The 22,385-nt window shown below is 39.0% G+C and overlaps 1 protein-coding gene across 2 annotated transcripts in view; it reads left to right on the forward strand.

Moving 5' to 3' along the window:
* KIF13B (kinesin family member 13B) overlaps positions 1–22,385 on the forward strand; it is a 174,908-nt gene that overhangs the window by 90,372 nt on the left and 62,151 nt on the right. For both annotated transcript variants that reach the window (XM_053658474.1, XM_053658475.1), the window contains exons 15-24: positions 2,659–2,745; positions 4,238–4,428; positions 5,424–5,634; positions 6,502–6,664; positions 11,190–11,336; positions 12,240–12,389; positions 12,679–12,807; positions 17,836–18,006; positions 19,325–19,482; positions 20,493–20,625. In XM_053658474.1, the coding sequence (XP_053514449.1) occupies positions 2,659–2,745; positions 4,238–4,428; positions 5,424–5,634; positions 6,502–6,664; positions 11,190–11,336; positions 12,240–12,389; positions 12,679–12,807; positions 17,836–18,006; positions 19,325–19,482; positions 20,493–20,625 (1,540 nt within the window). The remainder of the gene's footprint in view (positions 1–2,658; positions 2,746–4,237; positions 4,429–5,423; positions 5,635–6,501; positions 6,665–11,189; positions 11,337–12,239; positions 12,390–12,678; positions 12,808–17,835; positions 18,007–19,324; positions 19,483–20,492; positions 20,626–22,385) is intronic.

The following is a 22,385-nucleotide window of genomic DNA, read 5'->3' on the forward strand; positions in this document are numbered from 1 at the left end:
TTTTTTATTTTTGCATTCTCTATCTTTAGCACTTAGTCTAAGACTAGTGTATATGTAAGTGCTCAGTAAGTAGTGAATGAGCAAAGAGGCATAATGTGATTTAATTAAATATTTGTTAATTCGTTTTCTTAAGCTATAAAACTGTTACTGCCCTGTTGGATAACTGTCTAAACTTACGGGTGATGGTTAACTGAATTACATTGATCTTCTGAATGTTGATCCATTTCATGATTAATATTAAAAAATCATTAACATCATCACTAATTTCATCTCCAAAGTTTAGACATTGGGAAGTTATCAAGCTCCCGGTGAAGGATACCACTGAGAAAGAAAAAGAGGGCAGAAGCTGGCCTGGCACTCCCGGCCTGGCCCCCCTAGCTAGGGCATGCTATTTCCTATTAAGTCACCTCACGGAACAGAACTTAGACAAGATTACTCCGAGGGTGTGACTGAGTGAGACAGAGCAGGCCACATGATAACTTTGTTTGAGCAATGAGAAAAATCAAGGTTACTGTGCCAAATACAAAACACCCAATGCTGTTTATTACATACCCCATTGAAGAATTACTCCTGCTTTCTGACAACATCCTGTATAGAGAGGCCCCCACTTCCTTAGACCCTCCTCCAGATCCTCCAGCCGCGGGCCCTTCTCAGCACTTCCGGCTGACAGCCTGCTTCCCCTGACATGCCTTGTCCCTCTGCATGAGTGATCCACCCAGCCCGTTCAACTGCAGGAATGATCCTGTGGTCTTTGGTTTGAGGATATTGACACAAGTTTCCCAAAACTCTCATTTTCACTTGAAAGCTTGCAATTTGCACTTGGCAACAAGTACTGTCGGTTGTTTTCCTTGAAGTGACAGGCTGGCTTTGTTTATTTTCAAGAAGATGTCTGCCAAAAGACCACTTTGTGTATGTCTCGTATTCAAGACAGTCACCATACTTTGGCATGTATCGACACAGTGCTTTTTTGTGCACTTCTCATTTTGTCACCTGAAATGCATGCAAGGTTGTGCACTCAAGGATGAAGATGTGATACAGATTAGGGTTGTTACTGCTCTATCAAGGACATTTGCAGTCAGAACTCGTTTTCGATTGTGTGGGTGTGGCGGTGAATGAGCCTGTGACTGCTGGTGGTATTTTGGCGCCACTGCCTTGGTTTGTGCTGAAACACCAACAGTTTTGCTCATTGTCAGTACAAATGTCAACGCAGTGAAAAAGGGCAGGTTAGTAACCCTTATAAAAATAGCTTTGTTCTCTGGGGACCTGTGCTGAATGTGCTTTGAGAACTATTATATTCATGCTTTCATTTACTAATCATGGCTTAACTGCTGTAGCTTTTTAAAATAAGGCTATGTATGTGTTTGCCTTGAATTAAATTTCTCATTGGATTTAGGGAATCTGGATCATAAAGGCTAAAATCTGCTGATTTTAGTAGGTCCCTTCTTGTCATGACTGTGTTTTCTGAGCTTGTACCTTGAATAATCCCATAGGAGTATAAAGACCAGTTACTTACCTGGTGGTGGTATAAAAAAACCACCAGGTAAGTGATATCTAGACAAAGAGTAAGACTTTGTGTGTATGCACATATAAAAAAATAACTGACAGTACAGTGCCGGGAAAGTGCTTTAGGAACTTAAGGAAACTAAGACACTAGGCTGTAGTGATGAGCAGCCTCTTACAGGAAGTAGAAATCAAACTGGGCCTTGAGAGCTGAGCGGGACCTGGGGGACTGGAGAGGAATGGGAGCCCTATCTCAGTTTGTAGGACTGCTGCGAAGCTGGCTTTGGAGGAAGAGTCAGCCATGTTTAGTGGACAGAACATAAAGTTTGTTTTTGTTTGTTTGTTTTTGCTGAAGTTGAGAGTTCAGTGGGAGAGGGAAAGGAGGAAATGAAGAAGACTTCCTTTTTTTGTAAAAGGCAAAAGAGTTGTATGATTTGAAGAGAAACCAGAGTATGGAGCTTCCTTTTTTGGACCTTTAATGTCAAGTTAAAGAACTTGACCTTTATCCTGTATCTAAGCAAATGAGTTATTCAGCAGGAGAGAGGTGTAATGACACTGGTATTCTAGGAATATCAATATTATAGCGGTAAGAATAATTTTCTGTTTACTTCCTGCCCTCTCCCAATTCTTCATTTAACATTTTTCTACCCACCATTTCTTCTGTTGAACTCCATTGTCAAGATAAGCAGTCAAGTCAGCCTGACAAATCTGTGTACTGACAATGTATGGACGTTTTACTATGGCCAGTGGCAGAAAAATTGGACATTGGCCTCATTTCCTATTACTGATATCTGTAGATCTGGAGCCCAGTTGGTTGACTGACTCTTTTTATGCATGAGATTGGACGTACTTGTTTTAGTCATAACATATATTGTTACCATCTTTCTGTTATTGGCTCTAATGGTTCCATACTTACTCCTTATTATGTTATATACCAAATTGAGAACTTCGATAAACAGGATAATTATTATACTTAGTACCATAAGCATTTTAGGTAAATTCACAAAGAAGGAGATATGAATAATAAAATTCACCAAGGGCAGGTTTTATCTTGGGGGTTTGAGTATTCTGTTTTTCCTGGTAACTGGATCTCTGTGGAGAATTAAAGGAGACAGCAGGATAATCACTATTTACATGTCAGGCCTCTTCTCCCCACAGGACATTTGTGAATGGCTCTTCAGTGTCCAGCCCTGTGCAGCTGCACCACGGGGACAGGATATTGTGGGGCAACAACCACTTCTTCAGGTATGACATCACTCACGGCTCTTACAGGAGGTTGTTGAAGGCCGTACTCTAAAACAGGAATGTGTATTGAAAATTGAACATAGCTCCACAAATATTCTGCATGTTAATGTATGTATATATTTGCTATGTGCACCATAATTATATACTTATACAAGGTGGGGCAAAAGTAGGTTTACAGTTGTGAGTACACAAAACAGAGTTTATTCCTATATTATTATCTACTCTTTTCCATAAAAACAAGTGTAAACCTGCTTTTGCCCTACCCTGTGTATATGTTTGTTCACTATATGGTTTGAGCCCGAGGGAATGTGAATGATACACTCAGGAAAAATACCGAGTTTCCTGAGACATTTTTCCTTTTTATTTCTCAGTGGAAGATGATTGTTATACCATGTGGTATAAAAATTCATTAAATTTTTTTCTGACATGCTTATCTTTTTATTTGTTTGGGGGTTTTTGTTTTTTGTTTTTTTGAAATAGGAGAAGCAGTGGTTTTAGTTTCCTTATTCATAAAAAAAGGTGTTTTTGTTTTTTTTTTTTTTTGCTGCAAGTAACAGCAAACTTGACCATAGTGACTTAAGTCGATAATTTGTTTCTTTGACAAAATGCAAAATCCAAAGGAAGATGGTTGTTGGCATTGGCTGAGCCCCTCAAAACTGTCATGGCAGAAGTCTTGTCATTGTCGTGATGTTTCCCTGTGGTCTAAAGAAGGCCACAGTGCTCCGGAAGTCTTGTCCACGTCCCCTGCAGCCTTCCACTTTGGTCTCATTTGCTGGAATTTGCTGCCTGGCTGAGAGGGAGGCTGAGAAAGAAAGAATCAGTCTGGGACTGCACACATTGCTTCTCATACAAAATTCCTGTTGTGTTATCAAGGAAAGGACGGCTGGGTATTGTATAAAATTAAAATTCTAGTCTGTTTCTCTTCTTGTCACTGTGCTTCAGATATGAAACTGACTTTTCTCAGAACTCTTGGAGATCTTTTGCTTGTAGGCCAGCTGATATTTTGATGACTGAAGAGTTTATTCCTATACTATTATTTATTTATCTCTTCTTCGGTCATCAAAATATCAGCTGGCCTATAAGCAAAAGAGGGTAGAGGGGTACAAAGTGTGTGGGAAATATTTGTATTTTTTTCTTTCTCAAACTGAATCAAGTGTACATGGCTTGGCTTAGTATTCAAGGCCTTCCTAGTTTGGGTTAAGTTGGTCTTTTCAGTATTACCCCTCACAACTTCTGCTGTGCAAATTTTGAGTCCTGTGTTGTTTCATTCGTGACTTTTCCTGGCTTGTAACAGTCATGAGGCCTTGTGTCACACTCTGGGTTGTAACTGTTTGCACTTGCATATGTGTTTTATTTCTACTACTGGAATGTAAACTGATCTAGTAATTGCCTTATATTTACATGATACCCCCTTGGCATCTAGAAAGTGCCAGTATTTAATGAGTGAAATTAATGTGTTATCTTTATTTAAAAAATAATCTTTTTCCCCAAGATTGAATTTACCTAAGAAGAAAAAGAAAGCAGACCGAGAGAATGAGGACCAAGACACCTCCATGAAGAACGATGCCAGTTCTGAGCAGCTGGACGTAGATGGGGACTCCTCCAGCGAGGTGTCCAGTGAGATCAACTTCAACTACGAGTACGCGCAGATGGAGGTTACCATGAAGGCTCTGGCTAATAATGGTGAGACCTGTTGTGCATTTTAGAATCTTTTTAAAATTAAACTTTTTTTTAATGTAAGTGTAGTTGGTATACTACCTTATATCGCTTATATTAGTTTCAGGTGTACAATATAGTGATTCAGCATGTTTATACTTTACAGTATAATCACCCCACTAATTCCAGTAGTCATCTGTCACCTTGCAAACTTATCACAATATTATTAACTCTATTCCCCTTTTCACCCATCCCCTCCACCCTTCCTTCTGGTAACCATCCCTTTGATCTCTGTTTCTTTTAAAGTTGATGGAGAGTTAAAAGTGTCTATGACTGACATGCTTTAAATATTAACAAAAAAAATTCATTAGGTTGTTCTCTGTACTCTATTCTCTTGTGTCTTTGGCTTCAATTTGTTATACTTATAAAAACTTGCCTTCTTTCTACCTTGATATACAAGTCACTGCAAACTTTGTTCTCACTGATAGAATTTCTCAGGTTTAAAACTTGATCATCTGGCCCTGACTGGTATAGCTCAGTGGACTGAGCGCAGGCCTGTGAACCAGACAATCGGGGTTCGATTTCCAGTCAGGGCACATGCCTGGGTTGCAGGCCAGTTCCCAGAAGCGGACACACGAGAGGCAACCATACATTGATATTTCTCTCCCTCTCTCCTTTCCTTCTCCTCTAAAGATAAATAAAATCTAAAAAAAAAATAGAATTATTAAAAAAACTTGATCATCATTGGATCATGATTGCAGTGGATTTCTGGAACATTAACCACATGTTGGGTAATGTGCGGAACACATAATAAACCTGCTTTTTCTGCAAGGGAGATAGTTTGGCACATATCAGACAGAACAGATAAGTAATTGGGAGTAAAGAAAGCTAAATTTATCCCAAACTCTCTTTAAAAATCTTATTTTTATTAGGATGACAACATTGTAGAATAACATTTGAAGTATATCGTGTTGTAGTTTACCTTTTGTTCATTATTTACTTTTTTATAAAAATCTTACTAGATCCAATGCAGTCAATATTGAACAGCCTAGAACAACAGCATGAAGAAGAAAAGCGATCTGCGCTGGAGCGTCAGAGGCTCATGTACGAGCATGAACTGGAGCAGCTACGCAGGAGGCTGTCCCCCGAGAAACAGAACTGCCGTAGCGCAGACCGGTTTTCTTTCCACTCCCCCAGTGCTCAGCAGCGCTTGAGACAGTGGGCTGAAGAGAGGTAGGTGGTGCCTAGGGTCTTTAGTGTATGCATAAGCGGGTGCTCATCACTTTTAACCCACAAGGGTAATAAGATACGGAGTGGAAAAATCTAGACCTTACTTTAGAAAAATTATATTAAAAGGGAGTGGTACAGCTAAGAACCATTTATGGAGAAAATGGAGATTGTCAGTTTATGTTGACTTATTTAAAAGCTGTCCGTGTTCAGTGCTGCCCTGTTTCCAGTTTGTATGGCTTTTGGATTTGAATAAACAAGTATCTGTACTTAGAAGTTATGCTCTATCATTGTATTATACTTTAGGTTCTGAAACTTGGTTAGATGCTTTTTTAAAAAGAAAGAAAGGTGGTTATCTGGATGATTAACTCAGGTAGGCAAAGCATGGTGCTAATGAGATGCAGATTGCAAGTTTGGTCTCTGTACTGCCTAATTAGCATTGCACTAAAATGTCTTATCCATGGTTGCACACTATACTTAACTAAACTCTGGCTCTTCAAAGTTTGGTCTGCCCACAGGCAGCATCCATGTCACCTAGAGATTAATAGAAATACTGCATTTCAGGTCCCACCCCAGTCTACTGAGTCAGAATCTTCAATTTATCAAGTTCCCCAGTTGATTTGTACGCAGAATCCAAGTTTTGAAGCACTTCCCTAATCTAGGGCCCTTTTGTTACAAGAGCATGTGCCAGTGCATATAACGTAGCCCAGATACAAGCGCGTGCACGGGTCAGTGTCGGCGATGCATTCCCTGTGCGCGAAAGACAGTTGTAAAGCTAGGGTGGCAGCTTGGCATTAAGTTGTCATGTACCGTATAATATTCCGATGTGCTGCTTGATGACTATCTCCTCCCTCCCCCCATTTTTTTTTTAAGAGAAACGACACTGAATAACAGTCTGATGAGGCTGAGGGAACAAATTGTTAAAGCCAATCTGTTGGTGAGAGAAGCTAATTTTATTGCAGAAGAACTGGATAAAAGAACAGAGTATAAAGTAACCCTACAGATTCTAGCCTCCAGCCTTGATGCCAACAGCAAGGTGAGCTTGCCGTTAATGGAAAAAACCCAGATGTCACTGGATAAAGCTGCTTCATATTTCACCAGTGTTTATTAAATGCCAGTGGGTTTGGCCTCATCCCCATCTAGACTCTCCACAATCCAGTTCTTTTACACTCGTCCTCCTCTCTCGAGTAGAATGTACTTCCTTTTAATTCTCTGCCTTTGTGCATATATGTCCATCATCCACTGGAAATACCCTCTCCACTCCCCTACCCAGACCTACCAATTTATGTCACTCAACTCTTTTTCTTCAAATCTATTTAAATTATTTCTGAGAAGTCTTTTCTGATGAGGTTTCCCCAAGTGTTTTTCCTTTATTCTGTTACAGCTCTTCAGCCACTGCCTTATTAGGTTATTTTGCTTAAACCATGTTGTTTTCTATTTGCTAATAGATTGCTCTGAAAAACTGTTCATCAGTTATTTTTCATGTGTATTCAAGATTATAAATCTCTCTTGGTATGGTGTTATAAACTTCATAAAATGTAGGGGGAAAGTCCCATCAAAATCTTCTGTCTCTGCCATTCAGGAACAACTCTTTTCTTTCATATTTAGGTTCTTTTCTAACTCTTGATCAGGTGGTTCATACATGAGTTCTGATGAATTAGGTAGAATTTTGTATTCAGGTAAACATTTGAGTGTCTTTGTGGTTTGTTTCTCTTACAGTATTTGACACAGCAAAGCTTTAATGAACCCTTCCTGGGTGGTCAATTCTAATTTGATAAGAGGGACTACCTCTTTTTTTCTCTTATAGCGTCAGAGCATCAAGGTCATTTTTTTGCTTAGTATAAATTTGGCGAATATGATGCCTAATGTTTTTAGTAAGAAAGGTATTATAAATGTGGTGTAATCATTATTTTGTAGAGAATTATCTTTTAACATCTATTCTGTGTGTAGTTGAAAGATTTTACTCACTCAGAACTTTATTTTGCTTGTTGGTATTGTAGGACAAGCCATACGTGCAGGTGGAATTCATGGATAGAAGATACTAGAGGAAAGCCAATTATGGTCAAAAGGTACAGGGCTCAGCTTCTTCTAGAGGACTGAGAAGAGGAAGGTCTTCTTCCATCCTGTAGGATTGAGTTGAAAAAACAGAACTGTGGATAGTTTTTGCCCATTAGCCATGACTGTAGCCCTTTTCTGTGTGTCCTGGCTTGGGCTTTGTTGGAAGTAGCAGCCCTGCCTTCTGGAAGCCAGGTCAACACCTAGAAGTAACTCAAGCCACTTTGAGCATCTCTCTCTTCCCAGACATCTGATAGTGTGTTTATGGGGGCATTTTTTTTTGTTTTGTCTTGCTGGTATAGAGATGACCCATGTTGCTAGAGTTGAAGCAGCCATTATTAACAGAAGGCTGCTAATCCCCTCCATTATTGATTTAATAGATTAGTAGTTTTAGATTTCAGCCAGAGAGAGGAGCTGGACAAGGAAGTATTTCTTGAGGTGGTCTCCTAAACTCAGGCTGGGTTTTGCACATTTGTATCCAACAAACTTTTTTTTTTTTCGTACTTGAAAACTCTTATTTCATGTAATGTACTGTCCATGGTGTAAACACTGTTTTTTCTGGTCCTTACTCTTGTCTTTGTACTCAACTGTGTCTGGTGATTTTTGAGAAGGGGCAGAAATTTCTTCTTCTTTCCTCCCACCCCTAATACCTGTCGTAGTTATGTGCAGGAGGAGCACGTCATGATGCTGCAGCATATTGCTCATTGCTATTTAGCTCCAGTTCCTGTATTGTCCCTCTGAAAGGCTACTACCCACAGATCACTAATGAGATTTTTGTATTTATTCTCTAGGTGGCTGAATATAAGGTAAAGGGGCCATTAGTAAGAGAGTGGTGGTTTTTTATCTTCAGAATTCTAAAGTCTTTGTTGTATTATGTAAATCCTGTTTTTTTTTAATGATCGTAGGCAAGATGTTAAGCATCATTGGCATATTTCATAATTCTATAAGGTTCTAAGTAGGCATTTCAGAACAGTTGATAAATTTATCCAGTAAATCACTTCCAGCCAAGATGAAGGCATAGGTAGACACACTGTGCCTCCTCGCACAACCAAAATTAAGGACAACAAAAATTGAGAAGCAAAAAAAACCCAGATCTGACAGAAACTTGAACTGTAGGGAAGTCCAACAACCATTCGTTCAGACCGGTAAGAGGGGCAGAGTCGGCAGCAAGCAGAGAGGGGTCATGGCAGGAAAAAGCAGTGGTTGGTGGTCCCAGGTACGCAGGTGGCAGCTGGTAGACCCCAGGTGTGGGGTGGCAACGAGAATACTCAGTGAGCCACACAAGGCTGCCGGCTGACTGGACACACATTCGTGCACAGATAAACCAGGCAAAAATGGGGAGCGAGTCAGACCAAGCAACCCAGGGCCCCAGTGACAGGAATTAAAGCCTAAAAGCAGTGATTGAAAACACTTGTGGGAGTTGAGGTGCCAGAAGAGACTCCCAGCTTCACAGGAGAATTTGTTGGAGAGACCCACAGGGTCCTAGAACATACACAAGCTCACCCACCCAGGAACCAGCACCAGAAGGACCCAATTTGCTTGTGGGAAGCAGCAGAAGGGACTAAAATAGGAAAGTGGAGCAAACACCATTGATCCCTCTCTGAACCCGCCCCCACATACAGTGTCACAACCCAGCAACATGGGTTGTCCCGCTCTGGTGAACGCCTAAGGCTCCACTCCTCATACATAACAAGTGCAACCAGACCCCTCTCCCCCAAAAAAGGCTCAAATGGAAGAACAGATCAAAAACCCAGAGCCAATATATCTAAGTGACCAAGAGATAGCCAACCTATCAGATGCACAGTTCAAAGCACTGGTGATCAGGATGCTCACAGAATTGGTTGATTTGGGTCGCAAATTGGATGAAAAAATGAAGGCTACACTAAGTGAAATGAAGGGAAATGCACAGGGATCCAATAGTGATGGGAAAAAAACTGGGACTCAAATCAATGGAGTGAACCAGAAGGAAGAAAAAACAACCAAACAAACAGAAAATAATGAAAAAATAAGATTTCAAAAAAATGAGGAGAGACTTACCAACATCCAGGACATTTTTAAACATTCCAACATCCGAATTATAGGGGTACCAGAAGAAGAAGAGGAAGAGCAACAAGTGGGAAACTTATTTGAACAAATAATAAAGAAGAACTTCCTCAATCTGGCAAAGTCAATAGACTCCCAAGGAGTCCAGGAAGCTCAGAGAGTCCCAAAGAAGGTGGACCCAAGGAGGAACACACCAAGGCACATCATAATTACATTACCCGAGATTAAAATGAAGGAGAGAATTCTAGAAGCAGCAAGAGATAAGGGGACAGTCACCTACAAAGGAGTTCCCATCAGACTGTCAGCAGATTTCTCAAAAGAGACCTTGTAGGCAAGAAGAGGCTGGAAAGAAGTATTCCAAGTCATGAAATCCAAAGACCTACATCCAAGATTGTGCTATCCAGCAAAGCTTTCGTGTAGAATGGAAGGGCAGATAAAGTGCTTACCAGATAAAGTCAAGTTAAAGGAGTTCATCATCACTCAGCTGTTATTATATGAAATGTTAAAGGGACTTATCTAAGAAAAAGAAGATAAAAAATATGAACAGTAAAAAGACAGCAAACCCACAGTTATTAACAACCATACCTAAAACAAAAGCAAACTAGGCAAACAACTAGAACAGGAACAGAACCATAGAAATGGAGATCACATGAAGGGTTAGCAACAGGGGAGTGGGAGGAGGAGAGAGGGGGAAAAGGTACAGAGAATAAGTAGCATAGATGGTAGGTAGAAAATAGACCGGGGGAGGGCAAGCATAGTATGGGAAATGTAGAAGCTAAAGAACTTAAGACAGATGAACATGAACTAAAGGGGGGGATGGTGGGGGAGGGGTGTGCAGTATGGAGGGGAATGAAGGGGGGGAAGTGGGACAACTGTAATAGCATAATCAATAAAATATATTTTAAAATGTATCCAGTAAATCTAAACTGATTAGAAAACTGATAGATACATCTCTCTGCAAGAGATACACAGGGGCATTTTTATTTTCTACTTCGTGTTTTTTAAAAGTTTAAATATTTTTTTTACATAAAAAAACACATTGCTTTTGTATGCTAGAAAACTTCAACAAATGCTATATTTTCAGGCAAAAATTTACATACAGTAACATAAAATTAACCATTTTAAAGTGAACAGTTCAGTGGCATTTGGTGCAACTAGCATGTCCAGTCATATAACGGCCTGAATAAAACAGTGTTGACTTCCTGTTAACCATGGTCTTGTCTTTTGTGTTTTAAATTTAAACTTCTAGCCGATTGCCATGAAAACTTAAATATTGCTTGCTTGGCTATAAAGGCATTATGTTAAGCTTGTGACATTTCTGGGATGCTTGGCAATTAACAGAATAAAGAACGATAGCAGTTCCAGTTTTGGTTGGTGTTAACTGGCGGGTATAGAGTGTTCAGGTTCGACTTCCATGGTGTGTATCTTTGTGTTTTACTTAGTCACTTTTATTGTCTTTGCAGCGAGGCTCTCTTCTTAGTGAACCTGCAATCCAGGTGAGAAGAAAAGGAAAAGGAAAGCAGATTTGGTCTTTGGAAAAATTGGACAACAGGTTGTTGGATATGAGAGACCTTTATCAGGAGTGGAAGGAGTGTGAAGAAGATACCCCAGTAAGTTATTTAAGAAAAATTACATAATGGGTACTTATCAAAGGGACCGAGCATTCTGCAATGAGACTGCCCATTTAGGGAAAATTGCCTTTTTTTCTCCTAAAATAGTAATCCTGTTTCTAGGGTATTTATTTTGATCCTTTAAGTTGTTTAGCTAATCAAGAGTTTTAATAACCTGTTCCTTGTGCATCTTCCTTTTCTAGTCACTGTATATTTTCATGGCAAGATTTTTACATAAAGGAGAAGAAACGATAAAAGTAATAATGTATTCATGGGGATATAAAGTATAGCATACTGTACTATAATCACTATGTATGGTGTCAGATGGGTACCAGACTAATTGGAGTGGTCACTTAGCAAGGTATATAATCACTGTGTTGTACTTCTGAAACCAAAGTAGTATCACATGTGAACTGTAATTGAAAAATAAATTTTTTTAAATTAAAAGAAAGAGCCCTGGCTGGTGTGGCTCAGTGGCTTGAGCATTGGCCTGTGAACCAAAGGGTCACTGGTTCAGTTCCCATTCGGGGCACATACCTGGGTTGTGGCCAGGTCCGCAGTTGGAGCTAGCAAGAGGCGACTACACCTTGATGTTTCTCTCCCTCTGTTTCTCCCTCCCTTCCTTCGTCTCTCTCTAAAAATAAATAAATAAAATATTTTTTTAAATTAAAAGAAATAAAGTAATGACATTATTAGGATTGCTTTCTCATAGTTGAAGAATGCTGACCATATATTCTAAAATAGGAATGAGCAGCTGGGGCACGGAGAGAGGGGGTGAGAGGGAGAGATACAGTGCTATACTTCAGCCATGTTTAATGACTTTATTAGAGTGCATCAGAAAGTGGTTGAGTTCATTTATTTTCATCGATTTTCTGAAGTTGTGCATTCTGAATCTCTTTCAAGGTGATACGGTCTTACTTCAAGCGTGCTGATCCATTCTATGATGAGCAGGAAAACCACAGTCTCATTGGTGTGGCTAACGTCTTCCTGGAGTCCCTCTTCTATCGTGTGAAGTTACAGTATGCTGTTCCTATTGTCAACCAGAAAGGAGAGGTTCGCTTTCTCTTCATGTGTCATGTCCTGCAGGGAAAAGGGTATCGATAATATATCATTGTTACCGTTTTTCATCAGTAATAACAAGTGATAGTTGTATGTGTGAGTAACACCTGTGGTGTGTTTTCATACTGCTTCATGGTGATTATTCCAAGTACTTTGGGGGAAAGTGACTCTTAGAACCTAGACTTTTAAATTCCCATATATCATTAACTTAATCACTTGAGTCTAAAACAGAAGAAAGAAGAAAATGTGGAAAAAGCATCCATTTTCCTCCTTACTGCGGCAGGTGGCAGGTCGGCTGCATGTGGAGGTGATGCGGACCAGTGGTGACATCGTGGAAAGGATCGCTGGCGGGGATGACGCTGCAGACGCCTCTGTAGATAAGGAAGCCCCTGAGAACAAACTGACATGTATGGTAAGTCCCAGTTTCATTTAAAAAACATAGAAGCGAGGTTGATAGGATTGTGGGTTTTTAAATGATGAATGTTGTGTTTTTTTTCAAATTTTGAAAAAAGCTTTCTGAATAAATGTTTAGTGCTTAGTTTTTCATCATATGTTCTGATGTACTTACTGGTTAGCCAAGCACTTCCACTACCTTCCTCTGTGAAGCCTTGGGTAAGTTACCTCTTTCCTCTGGGCCATTCCACTCCAAAATTGTATGAATTTGTGTTTATTGGAATTTCTTTATAGAGAAACCAAGTTTTTTCACACAAATTTCCTCTTTTTCTTGGGCCTCTTGATTCCTGCTGACGCTGGAAATTTATCCCAGCCCTAGTCCTGTTTCTAAGCTCCTGCCGTAAGTCACTCTTTACCCTCTTTTCCCACATGCTTTTTAGTCCTTTTCCCCCGTGTGCCTTTCGCTTTTGCTATTGCCATGCCCTCATTCCAGCCCCCTTTCTTCCTGCTCTTCCCATGCATGCCATTCATGAACTGTGCGTTGAGTCTCATCTGCCAGACACTGTGCCAGGTAACACAATATAAAGATGACTAAGATAGATTCCTGCCTCCAGGAGCGACCTGTGTAGTTCGTGGGTATGTGTAAGGGGGACACATGCTGGACAGAAGACTTCACTATTGTGTAACCCTGGTGCTCTGAGAGAGTAGACGAGATGTTCTGGGACACAAGAGGAGGTAATTCATTAATTCTGATGATAAGGTCCCAGGAAATTTTCTGGATAAATGAGATTCAGAGTGAACTTGAAGGAGAGTGTATTATGTAAAACTGTGCTCCCTAGTCTGCTGTGGTATTTTCAAAGAAAATTGCTAGGCAGATTTTTGGTGGGTCATCACATTTCTGACTCCTGCTCAGTCAGCAGAGGTAGTGCCTCCTGTGTCACTCGTGGCAATGAAAAAAAAAATCCCTCGTACATTTTCAGACACACTCTAGTGGGCCAGCGTGCCATTGGTTGAGAATCACAGAGGAACCAGTTGGAAAGGTTTTTGAGGGAAAGAAATCAACCTAGACTTCCAGCGTGTGAGTGAGGAGGAGACCATGAAAACGCCAAGTAGAGGAGGCCCATGCTGAACTCTTACTTCATCACCCATCCTAGCTCCAGTCCTGTGTCTCAGCAGATATTTCTGGAATGGAAGTTGGTATTGAAAGAACTAAGCAGGATTACCTGCAAGGTATGGGGAAGCTAAGGCTGTTAAAAGCTGGTTTATTTTCTGCAGGTTCTTGCATATATTTAAGGAGTCCTCAGATGTTTAAGTTAGTTACTTCAGTGTGAGGAGGGAAGTCCTTAATTCACTAAAAGGTGAATCTTCATTGTAGTATATTTGATTTCAGAACATGGCCTTGACAGTATGGGATTATCAAAAGTGGAGACATAGTTTTAATGACTCTATATGGCCCACCTTAAAGGTGACGGACAGTAAATGCAACTGTGTGAAAGGTCAGCTGCGTGAGTTCACTATTAGTAAAGTAACATACAAGGATACTATATCACTTGGGAAATTTTTCTTTATCACTGAAAAAAAGTAGTATATCCTGGGTAACAAGTTTTTTAAAAATATAAAGTTAAAAAATCTTAAGATATTTTAAAATGGAAGATGCCAAGCATATAAAAGTAGTGTGTTCTCATTCAGTTGTGAGTCCATGGTCAGTCTAGTCCCATTCATACACCCAAGCCACTTCCGTGCTGAGCCCTGCCCTTGGATTATTTTGAAGCAATCCCAGAAATCATATTTTATCTATAAATAGTTTAGTATCTCAAAAGAAGAACATTTTAAAAAATCCAATAAACCCATGTCATAATAAAAATTTATACTTTCTTAAATATCATGAAGTATCCAGTCATTTTCTTTGATTGTCTTACTTGATGTGTCTATGAGTCTGTTTTAATCTTCAGGCTATCACTTGTGTGTGTTCTCGCTCTGTCTCTCTCTTTTATTCTCTCTTAACCTACAATTTATTTATCATAAAAAGTGGGTTATTGTCTTATATTCTCTCATAGTCTAGATTTACTGATAGGTATTGTTTAACATGTTAAGATGTATTTTCCATACTTAGATAATTGCTACTTAGATACACAGGCGATGTATGGGGAGGGGAGTAGCAAGGATACTTGGTAGGCAGTGGTGTGTTCTTCCATTAGAAAGTACATTATGTTTGGTTCTCTTATGGAGTTGTTAGCAATCGTTGGTGTTTATTATCTAGATATTTCATTAGCCATTAGAAACGATGCTACTATGATTCTGCCTTTCCTTCATTTATTAGCTAGAGTTTTTCTATAGAAAGAATCTTTGTATTATCAACTATATTGCTATCCAGAGATACAGTTTGAATGGTAAATGTTCTTCTCTTCTATTATCTACTAATTTTCAGAATAATGAATTGGTTTTCGTCCTAATATCCAAAAGCAGCTAAGGGGATTTTTTTTGGTTTCAGTCTTAACATCATTATGAACCCTTGGATTTAAACATATTTGATGTGGTTCCCATCCATTGTATTTATTGCCTGTATTGAAATCAAATGATCCATGTTTGGCCTGTGGGGCCTCTTTGGTTGGTTCAGGGGTTCTTTGACAGAACCCTGACCCTCTTCGACTCTGCTAGCTTTCCTGCATTCCAATGTGATGAATTGGTCTCATCAGTGCATTTCCTGTCCTAGACTTGAAATCAGTCATTTTCCAGGGAACCTGATTCCTTTTAGTGAAATGTGGTTTTTAGAGACCGTATCCCGAGCATGTAATACAGCCTTTGGTATAAAAGAAGGAAGACAAATGATATGACTAAAAAAAACATTGTTAGTAAAAATGAAACCAGTCTGGGGACACTTAAGATACATGGGTAATGAGAGTCACTAGCCCATAAAAGAAGTTTGGATTTATTTTTCTGGGATGCAAAAAGGCTTGTGCATATTAACATTGATATTTTAAATTACATTAAATACAAGTAGTGGGTTTTAAAATTCCAGACATCACTGTTTTCTGATGTTCCTGGGCTCTGTTATCTTGAGCAGGGCAAGCTGAGTGAAGTCTGTGGTATTCTGACACCTTGTGGCAATTTTTGGTTTCTGTAGGCAAAAACAAAAAAGCACAAACCCTGCGTTCTAGACATCAGGATATTCCTCATTCCTGTTACCCTTCATTCCTGGCTGTCCCTTTCCTGAGAAGCTGCCTGTAGGGAAGAGCTCAGTATGTGAAATCTTGTTTTCTTGTTTATTTCAACCTTAAAATTGAGATTGATTTCTAAGAAAAAATGGCTTTCAGATGGAATTCAATCACAAGGAGATGCTCAAGGCCTGGTAGTGTTTCATTCATTTCATTTTGTTGGTAATGGTCTTCCTCACACCATTGTCATTGGGTAGCTATCCTGTTTGCCTAGGAGGAAAGCTAAGCCTATGAAAACTAAGATGTTGAGTAATTTGCTCAAAAAACACGCTAATAAGTGACAGATTTTTATTTAGATCTATGTACTCCAAAGTCTTGTAATCTTCCCAAATACCACAGTACCTCACCTTAAAGAATATAATAAGCACTTTCAATACTTAGTGAAAAAGTGATAGTTTTAAAATTTTAACAAAAAATTAAATGCTGAATACAGATCACTGTATTTGGTTTGGATGAATAAAATGTGTTCGTCAATCCATCTTTCACAGTTTGTCAGGGAATTGCTGTCTAGATTTTTCAAACTCTTATTGCCATCATGGGAAAACTTGGATAATAGCAGGAGTTCCCATTCATTGCTTCCCCACTGTGGACCTGGTATAGAAGAAAATAAAGTCATTTGCTTTGTGAGATTTTCTGAGTCATTATTAAGGCTTCCTGAAGTGTTAAGACATTTGTATTTGTGGTTGCTGACCATAATAACTTCTGCCACACACTCAGATCTAGTGTGCATTCTACAAAGTGCAAGGAAGTGACCAGGCAAAGAGTAAACAAATGATCAATGTCCAGTCATATGAAAGTTGGCCTAATCAGTTATGAAATCAGAATTTCATTTAGCTTAATTAATCTTAGAATATAGTTTCCTTCATAGTTCGAGGAGTTTTAAAATATTACAATTTCAAAGTCACAAAAACTTCAGCTTGAAAACTCAATTTGATGCTGCTTGTCAAATGAAATATTTAGAATACTTGGCTACTTTAAAATCTGTTATGGGCATTTCTTTGGAGACATTTGGGTCTGATTAGACATATTTCTAATTGCACATGGTTGTCACAAAATCCTGTACTTCTGTAGTCCAGGGTGCGTGTGTGTGTGTGTATGTGTGTGTTTTTATATATATGTATATTTTTAATTTGTCTCTCCTCCCTAAATGTGCATGGAAAAGGCATTCATTAAATGTTGGTGCAGAGAGAATGGTCAGTGTGTACCATCTTTAATCTCCATCATTCTTTACCCCTCCAAATCTGTAAAGTATACATTCCTAATGCCTTTACAGTTTTCTCCAAAATGCTCTAGTAGCATGTAATATTCAACTTGAGAGACTTGTTTTTTTATACTTTAAAATATCAAATACATTTTTGCCTCTTTCTGAATATTTACCATTTATTGGCACATACACTGATTTTGTTCTTCATTCATCATTCTTCTTGATAATCTTGTGTTTTTATGATATATCCATTAGCCACATTTTCATCATTTAATGGTGTCAGTGTTTGAGAACTATTTTCTTCTGAGTTGATTATTATAAGATGATGATTATGATGGTGTTGATGATGTTATAAGGAACTAGAATTTGTATTTTTCATTAGCCTATAAATGCTTTAAAATGTCCACCTTTGTAGTCAAGGATGTCACCCTATGTCAGCCTCTTGCTAAATAGGACTGCTGTTACCATTCCACAGATGCAGAAATACAGCCCCTGAGTGAATGGGATTTGGCCAACATAAACCAGTAGTTAGTGTGACACAGTCAGGACTGGAGTCCATATGTCTGACTAAAAGTATTTCTTGGAACTTTCTGAGTTAGAAACTAACAGAACCTTCCTTTTCTTTTAGGTTAAAATACTCCAAGCCACTGGGTTGCCACAGCATTTGTCCCACTCTGTATTCTGCAAATACAGCTTCTGGGATCAGCAGGAGCCGGTCATGGTTGAGACCGAAATGGATACCTCGTCCTCTCCTGTTAGCAAGGAACCTCAGTGCATGGTTGTCTTTGATCATTGCCATGTAAGTTTGTTTTCCAGACCTGGCCCCTATTTAATTCACTCAGGCAAAAACAAAACAATAAAGGGAGCCTTATTTTGTTGGATAATTTAGTTCCGATATGTGCTTTGGACCAGCATTTCTTGGGGTTGTACTGTAGTAAAAATCTGAAATGTTCATTATCAATAATATACCTTAAACTTACACAATGTTATATGTCAATTATGTCTCAGTAAAGCTAGTGGGGGTGGGAAAGCACCAAAGTAAAGTGTCAATGCATTTAACTCCTCCACTATCAAAACTTTGTGAAAATATATATACACTCACGTATGTGTATGTATGTGTACATATGTGCGCTCTTCCCCAAAAGGAATTTGTGTTTTGTATTAGATTATTGGAGAAATTGTCATCTAACAAGGTGAAGAAGCTAGTGGTTTGGAGATAGTGAAGACTGAAGAGGACAGGAACTAACTTTATTGAGCACCTGCTGCTCCTCTAGGCCCTCGAATGTCTCTCACTCATCCTTACCACCATTGTGTTTGATCAGTGTGCGTTTTCTCAGCAGAAGCAGCCAGCTTCAGAGAGGTCAATGTGCTGTGCTAATAACTGGCAGAGTCAGGACTGTCGGATTTCGGATGCTTTTTTCTAACTGTGGCACAGTTAAGCTATCTCATTTTTTCAAGAGAGAAGCCTCTTTCTAATTTGTTTAAAACTTAGAAATACCTTTAGTATATTAAAGATCAAGACAGAGAAAGAGATGGAGATTCTATCACTTTAAACTGTTTCAGAGATTAATCTTAACTATTGCAAAATGCTGTCTTAAATCTATCTTGTAAAGATGGACAGGTTGGGAGAATTTTTTTAAATTAGGTGACTTTCTTTTGTACTAATGACCATTATTTATTTCCTTCTTCTCCTATCATTGGAGATAGCATCCCCAAAACTGGGGAAAATTGTTTTTTCAACACACTGCTACCTTACTGCATATAATAACTTCTATATCAAGGCATTATAGACCATTGTTGTAATTCTTAATACAATTGTTTATACTCTTTGAAATGGCTCCCAAAATATTGCCGACCAAATAGAATACAATGCTAGTCTTTCACAATAGATTTTCAAGGTGAAACATCTTCTAAAAATCAGAGCTAAAATTATTTTTAAAGCCTAGAATCTTAGACCACGTGAACATTCATTATGGATGTACTGTAACAGCAGTTCTGGAACTGAAACATTCTTTTTTATTTCTCTTCTCCATGGGGAAGTAAATATATGATGTTGGGTATAAGTAGTCATAAGGTTGCCAGAAAGTGTTTCCTCTTCTGTAATTATTTTCTTTTAGGAGTTTTCTGTTAACATCACTGAAGACTTTATTGAACACCTTTCAGAAGGGGCGTTGGCAATTGAAATATATGGCCATAAAGTGACTGATCCTCGAAGAAACCCAGCGCTGTGGGATTTGGGGATTATCCAAGCAAAAACACGTAGTCTTCGGGACAGGTGACTCTGAGATACCCATCTGATTCCATGTGTAATTTTTACAAAGTGATAGGGATTAGTACTGCCACTAATAAAGGGTTTCCTTCCCTCAGCACTGTCAGTGTTCCAGGAATGGATGGTGGTGTCGCCAGGGTAGTAATAGCACAATTAAACTTCTTCAGAGAAGTGAACTTGGAAGACTGATAGAAGAGTTAAATATATGGGTATTTAAGAATAAAGAGTGAAATAAATTTTTGGGGAATGAATGGCTTATCATTATGAATTACCTGTAATTAATCAACTGTAGAGAAAAGGGACCATGGTGTACTCTAGAATTCAGGCTTACTTGTTCTTCTTCAGCTCAAAGTTCTTTTCAGCTGGTGTCAGTGATGGGAGGGGGCAGGCTCATTTGTTGACCAGGATTTTAAAAAGAAGAGTTAAAAGAAATGACTGAAAGTGCATATACTTGTACTTTTCACCTATTATAAATAAGAACCAGATTTTCTTTTTGTGGCATTTAGAAAGTTTTAGCAAATACTAAATTAGACATGGAGATTTTTTTCCCTGATGCTCTTTGATGTGAGCAAAGATACATGTCAAGTCACTAAAGCACACAGGTCCACCTTTATCTATTTATGAAAAGACAATCGCTGCACTTGCTTCTGTCCAACTGGTGACAGTGCTTAGATTTTTAAATAATCACTTTGAAATAGGCTTGTTATTATCACACATTTTTGAACAAAATAAAGGAACCATTTCAAATTCTAGTGCTCTGCAGAGAAACTCCTCTAGAAATGAACTGTAGAAATGATCCCCGAAAGTGTAGTCTTAGTTCTGATGCTGTTTGTTTAAGTTTGCTTTTAATATATCTGTTAATATGTACTTGCACATTACTCATTGAACTACAGATCATTCTATTGAGTTACTTGTTTTGGAAATCATTATTGTTGTTAATTCTCATGTGTAAGAGCCTAACCTGCTGTATTGACATAGAAATGTATGACTTTCCAAGAATTTCAACTATTTCTTAGATGGAGTGAAGTCACCAGGAAAATGGAATTCTGGGTTCAGATTCTGGAACAGAATGAGAATGGTGAACACTGCCCTGTGGAAGTAATTTCTGCAAAGGACGTGCCCACAGGAGGCATCTTCCAACTCCGGCAGGTAACATTATGAATGTTATTCCGAGTGTTCGCATTAGAGTCTTTGGTGCCATAGAGCTGAATATTAGATTTCTTTTTATAGAAATGTCAGCGATAATTACAGCTAGATGGCCAACTCCATTTCTGGTGTTAAAATAATCTACTTCATGTGTATTTTTTAATTTAAAAATATTTCTATTTATAATATTTTAAAACTAGCTTTTGTTAGGTTTAAGTAAGAAAGAGATAAGCTTTAAAGAACCACTTAAAATTGAATTGTACAAAATAAGGCAAACATGTTAAGCAGTGTTAGAATATTTATAAAGGCAAGGAGAAGCAATGTGACGTGGCAGAAAGAACAAAACTCCAGAGTCTTAACGTGCTAGGGTTCAGCTTTGGGTCTCCCATGGCTTAGCTGAGCATCCATGAGCAAGTCCAGTCACCTCTCAGAACCTTTTCTCAGGTGGAACTTGGAGGTGGTGATAATGCCAACTTTGTAGGACTGGTATGAAGATTGGTGATACTGTCCATGATGTACAGTGCTTGGTACATGGGAGGTGAGAAGTGTTTTTTCCTCCTGGCACCAACCAGTTTTCTGCATACACCAAGTGGTTTCCTGCAATTCAATTCAGTTTGGACCTTAACTGCCAGAGTTAGCTCAGACCCCACAGGTTTAAGGGTACAGACTTAATCACAAAACTACCCTCGTTTCAGGTACCAGCTGCAAGTGTCAGGTTCCCAGGTTACCCATGCTTCTGTTTGATTTGGTTACAAAGTCGAGAGTTCCTACAACTCTCCTCCTTAGGTGTGATAACTTGCTAGAATGACTCACAAAACTTGGGAAAGCCTCTTACATACTGTTACCAGTTGATTATAAAGGATACAGTGCAGGAACAGCCAAATGGAAAAGATGCATGGGTGGGCAAGGTATGGGATGAGCTTCCACGTCCTCTCTGGGTGTGACACCATCCCAGCACTTAGATTTGTTCATCAACCAGGAAGCTCTCCAAACCCCACCTTTGTAAGTTTTTATGGCTGTTCCATTACGTAGGCATAATTGAGGACAGCACTGGCCTTTGACGATACTTGGTCCCCAGCCCCTCTCACTGCTCTTGAGGGGTGAGGTTGACAGCTCCAACTTCTAACCAAGGCTTAGTCTTTCTGATGACCAGCCCCCTCTTGAAGTTATCTGGTGGCCTGCCAAGAGTTGACAAATTAAGTCACTTCATTAAAAGATGGGCCTATAACTGTGAACACTTAGAGTTTTAGGATCTGTCTGCCAGGAACTAAGGACAGAGACCAAGTATCTCTTTATGATACCATAGGAGGTGTTAAGTAAACACGGCCAGGTAGATGTGCGCACCTGCCAGAATCGGTTCAGCAGGAAGGTAGGTAGGAATCACCACTTACCCCAGGCAGGTTGTGATCTCTGGTGCCTGTGCCGCCAGCTGAAGAAAAGAGAGTATCTTCTCTCCGGGAGATCTGGCAATACTCTTTTTTTTTTTGCCATGCTTTACATTAATTCAACATATAGTAGAATATTGCATCCTGTGATAGTTTCCATGCTTTAGAACAATAGTCAAATACTAGAATAGCTGTAGGGAATGAATGTTTAAATCATTTCAAGCAAAATATGAGAAAAGGTTAAAGGAGAAAGGCAGTTTGCTTAAATATTTAAATTCCTGGATGTTTTAGTAGGAGGAAGATGATAAGCACTTATTTTCTGACCCCAGCAAATGAATTTTAGTAAATTAATTCATATATGGTCAAGGAACTAAAAGC

Source organism: Artibeus jamaicensis, unplaced genomic scaffold (assembly GCF_021234435.1).
Source record: "Artibeus jamaicensis isolate MK-2021 breed Jamaican fruit bat unplaced genomic scaffold, CSHL_Jam_final scaffold_537, whole genome shotgun sequence".
NCBI classification, from domain to species: domain Eukaryota; kingdom Metazoa; phylum Chordata; class Mammalia; order Chiroptera; family Phyllostomidae; genus Artibeus; species Artibeus jamaicensis.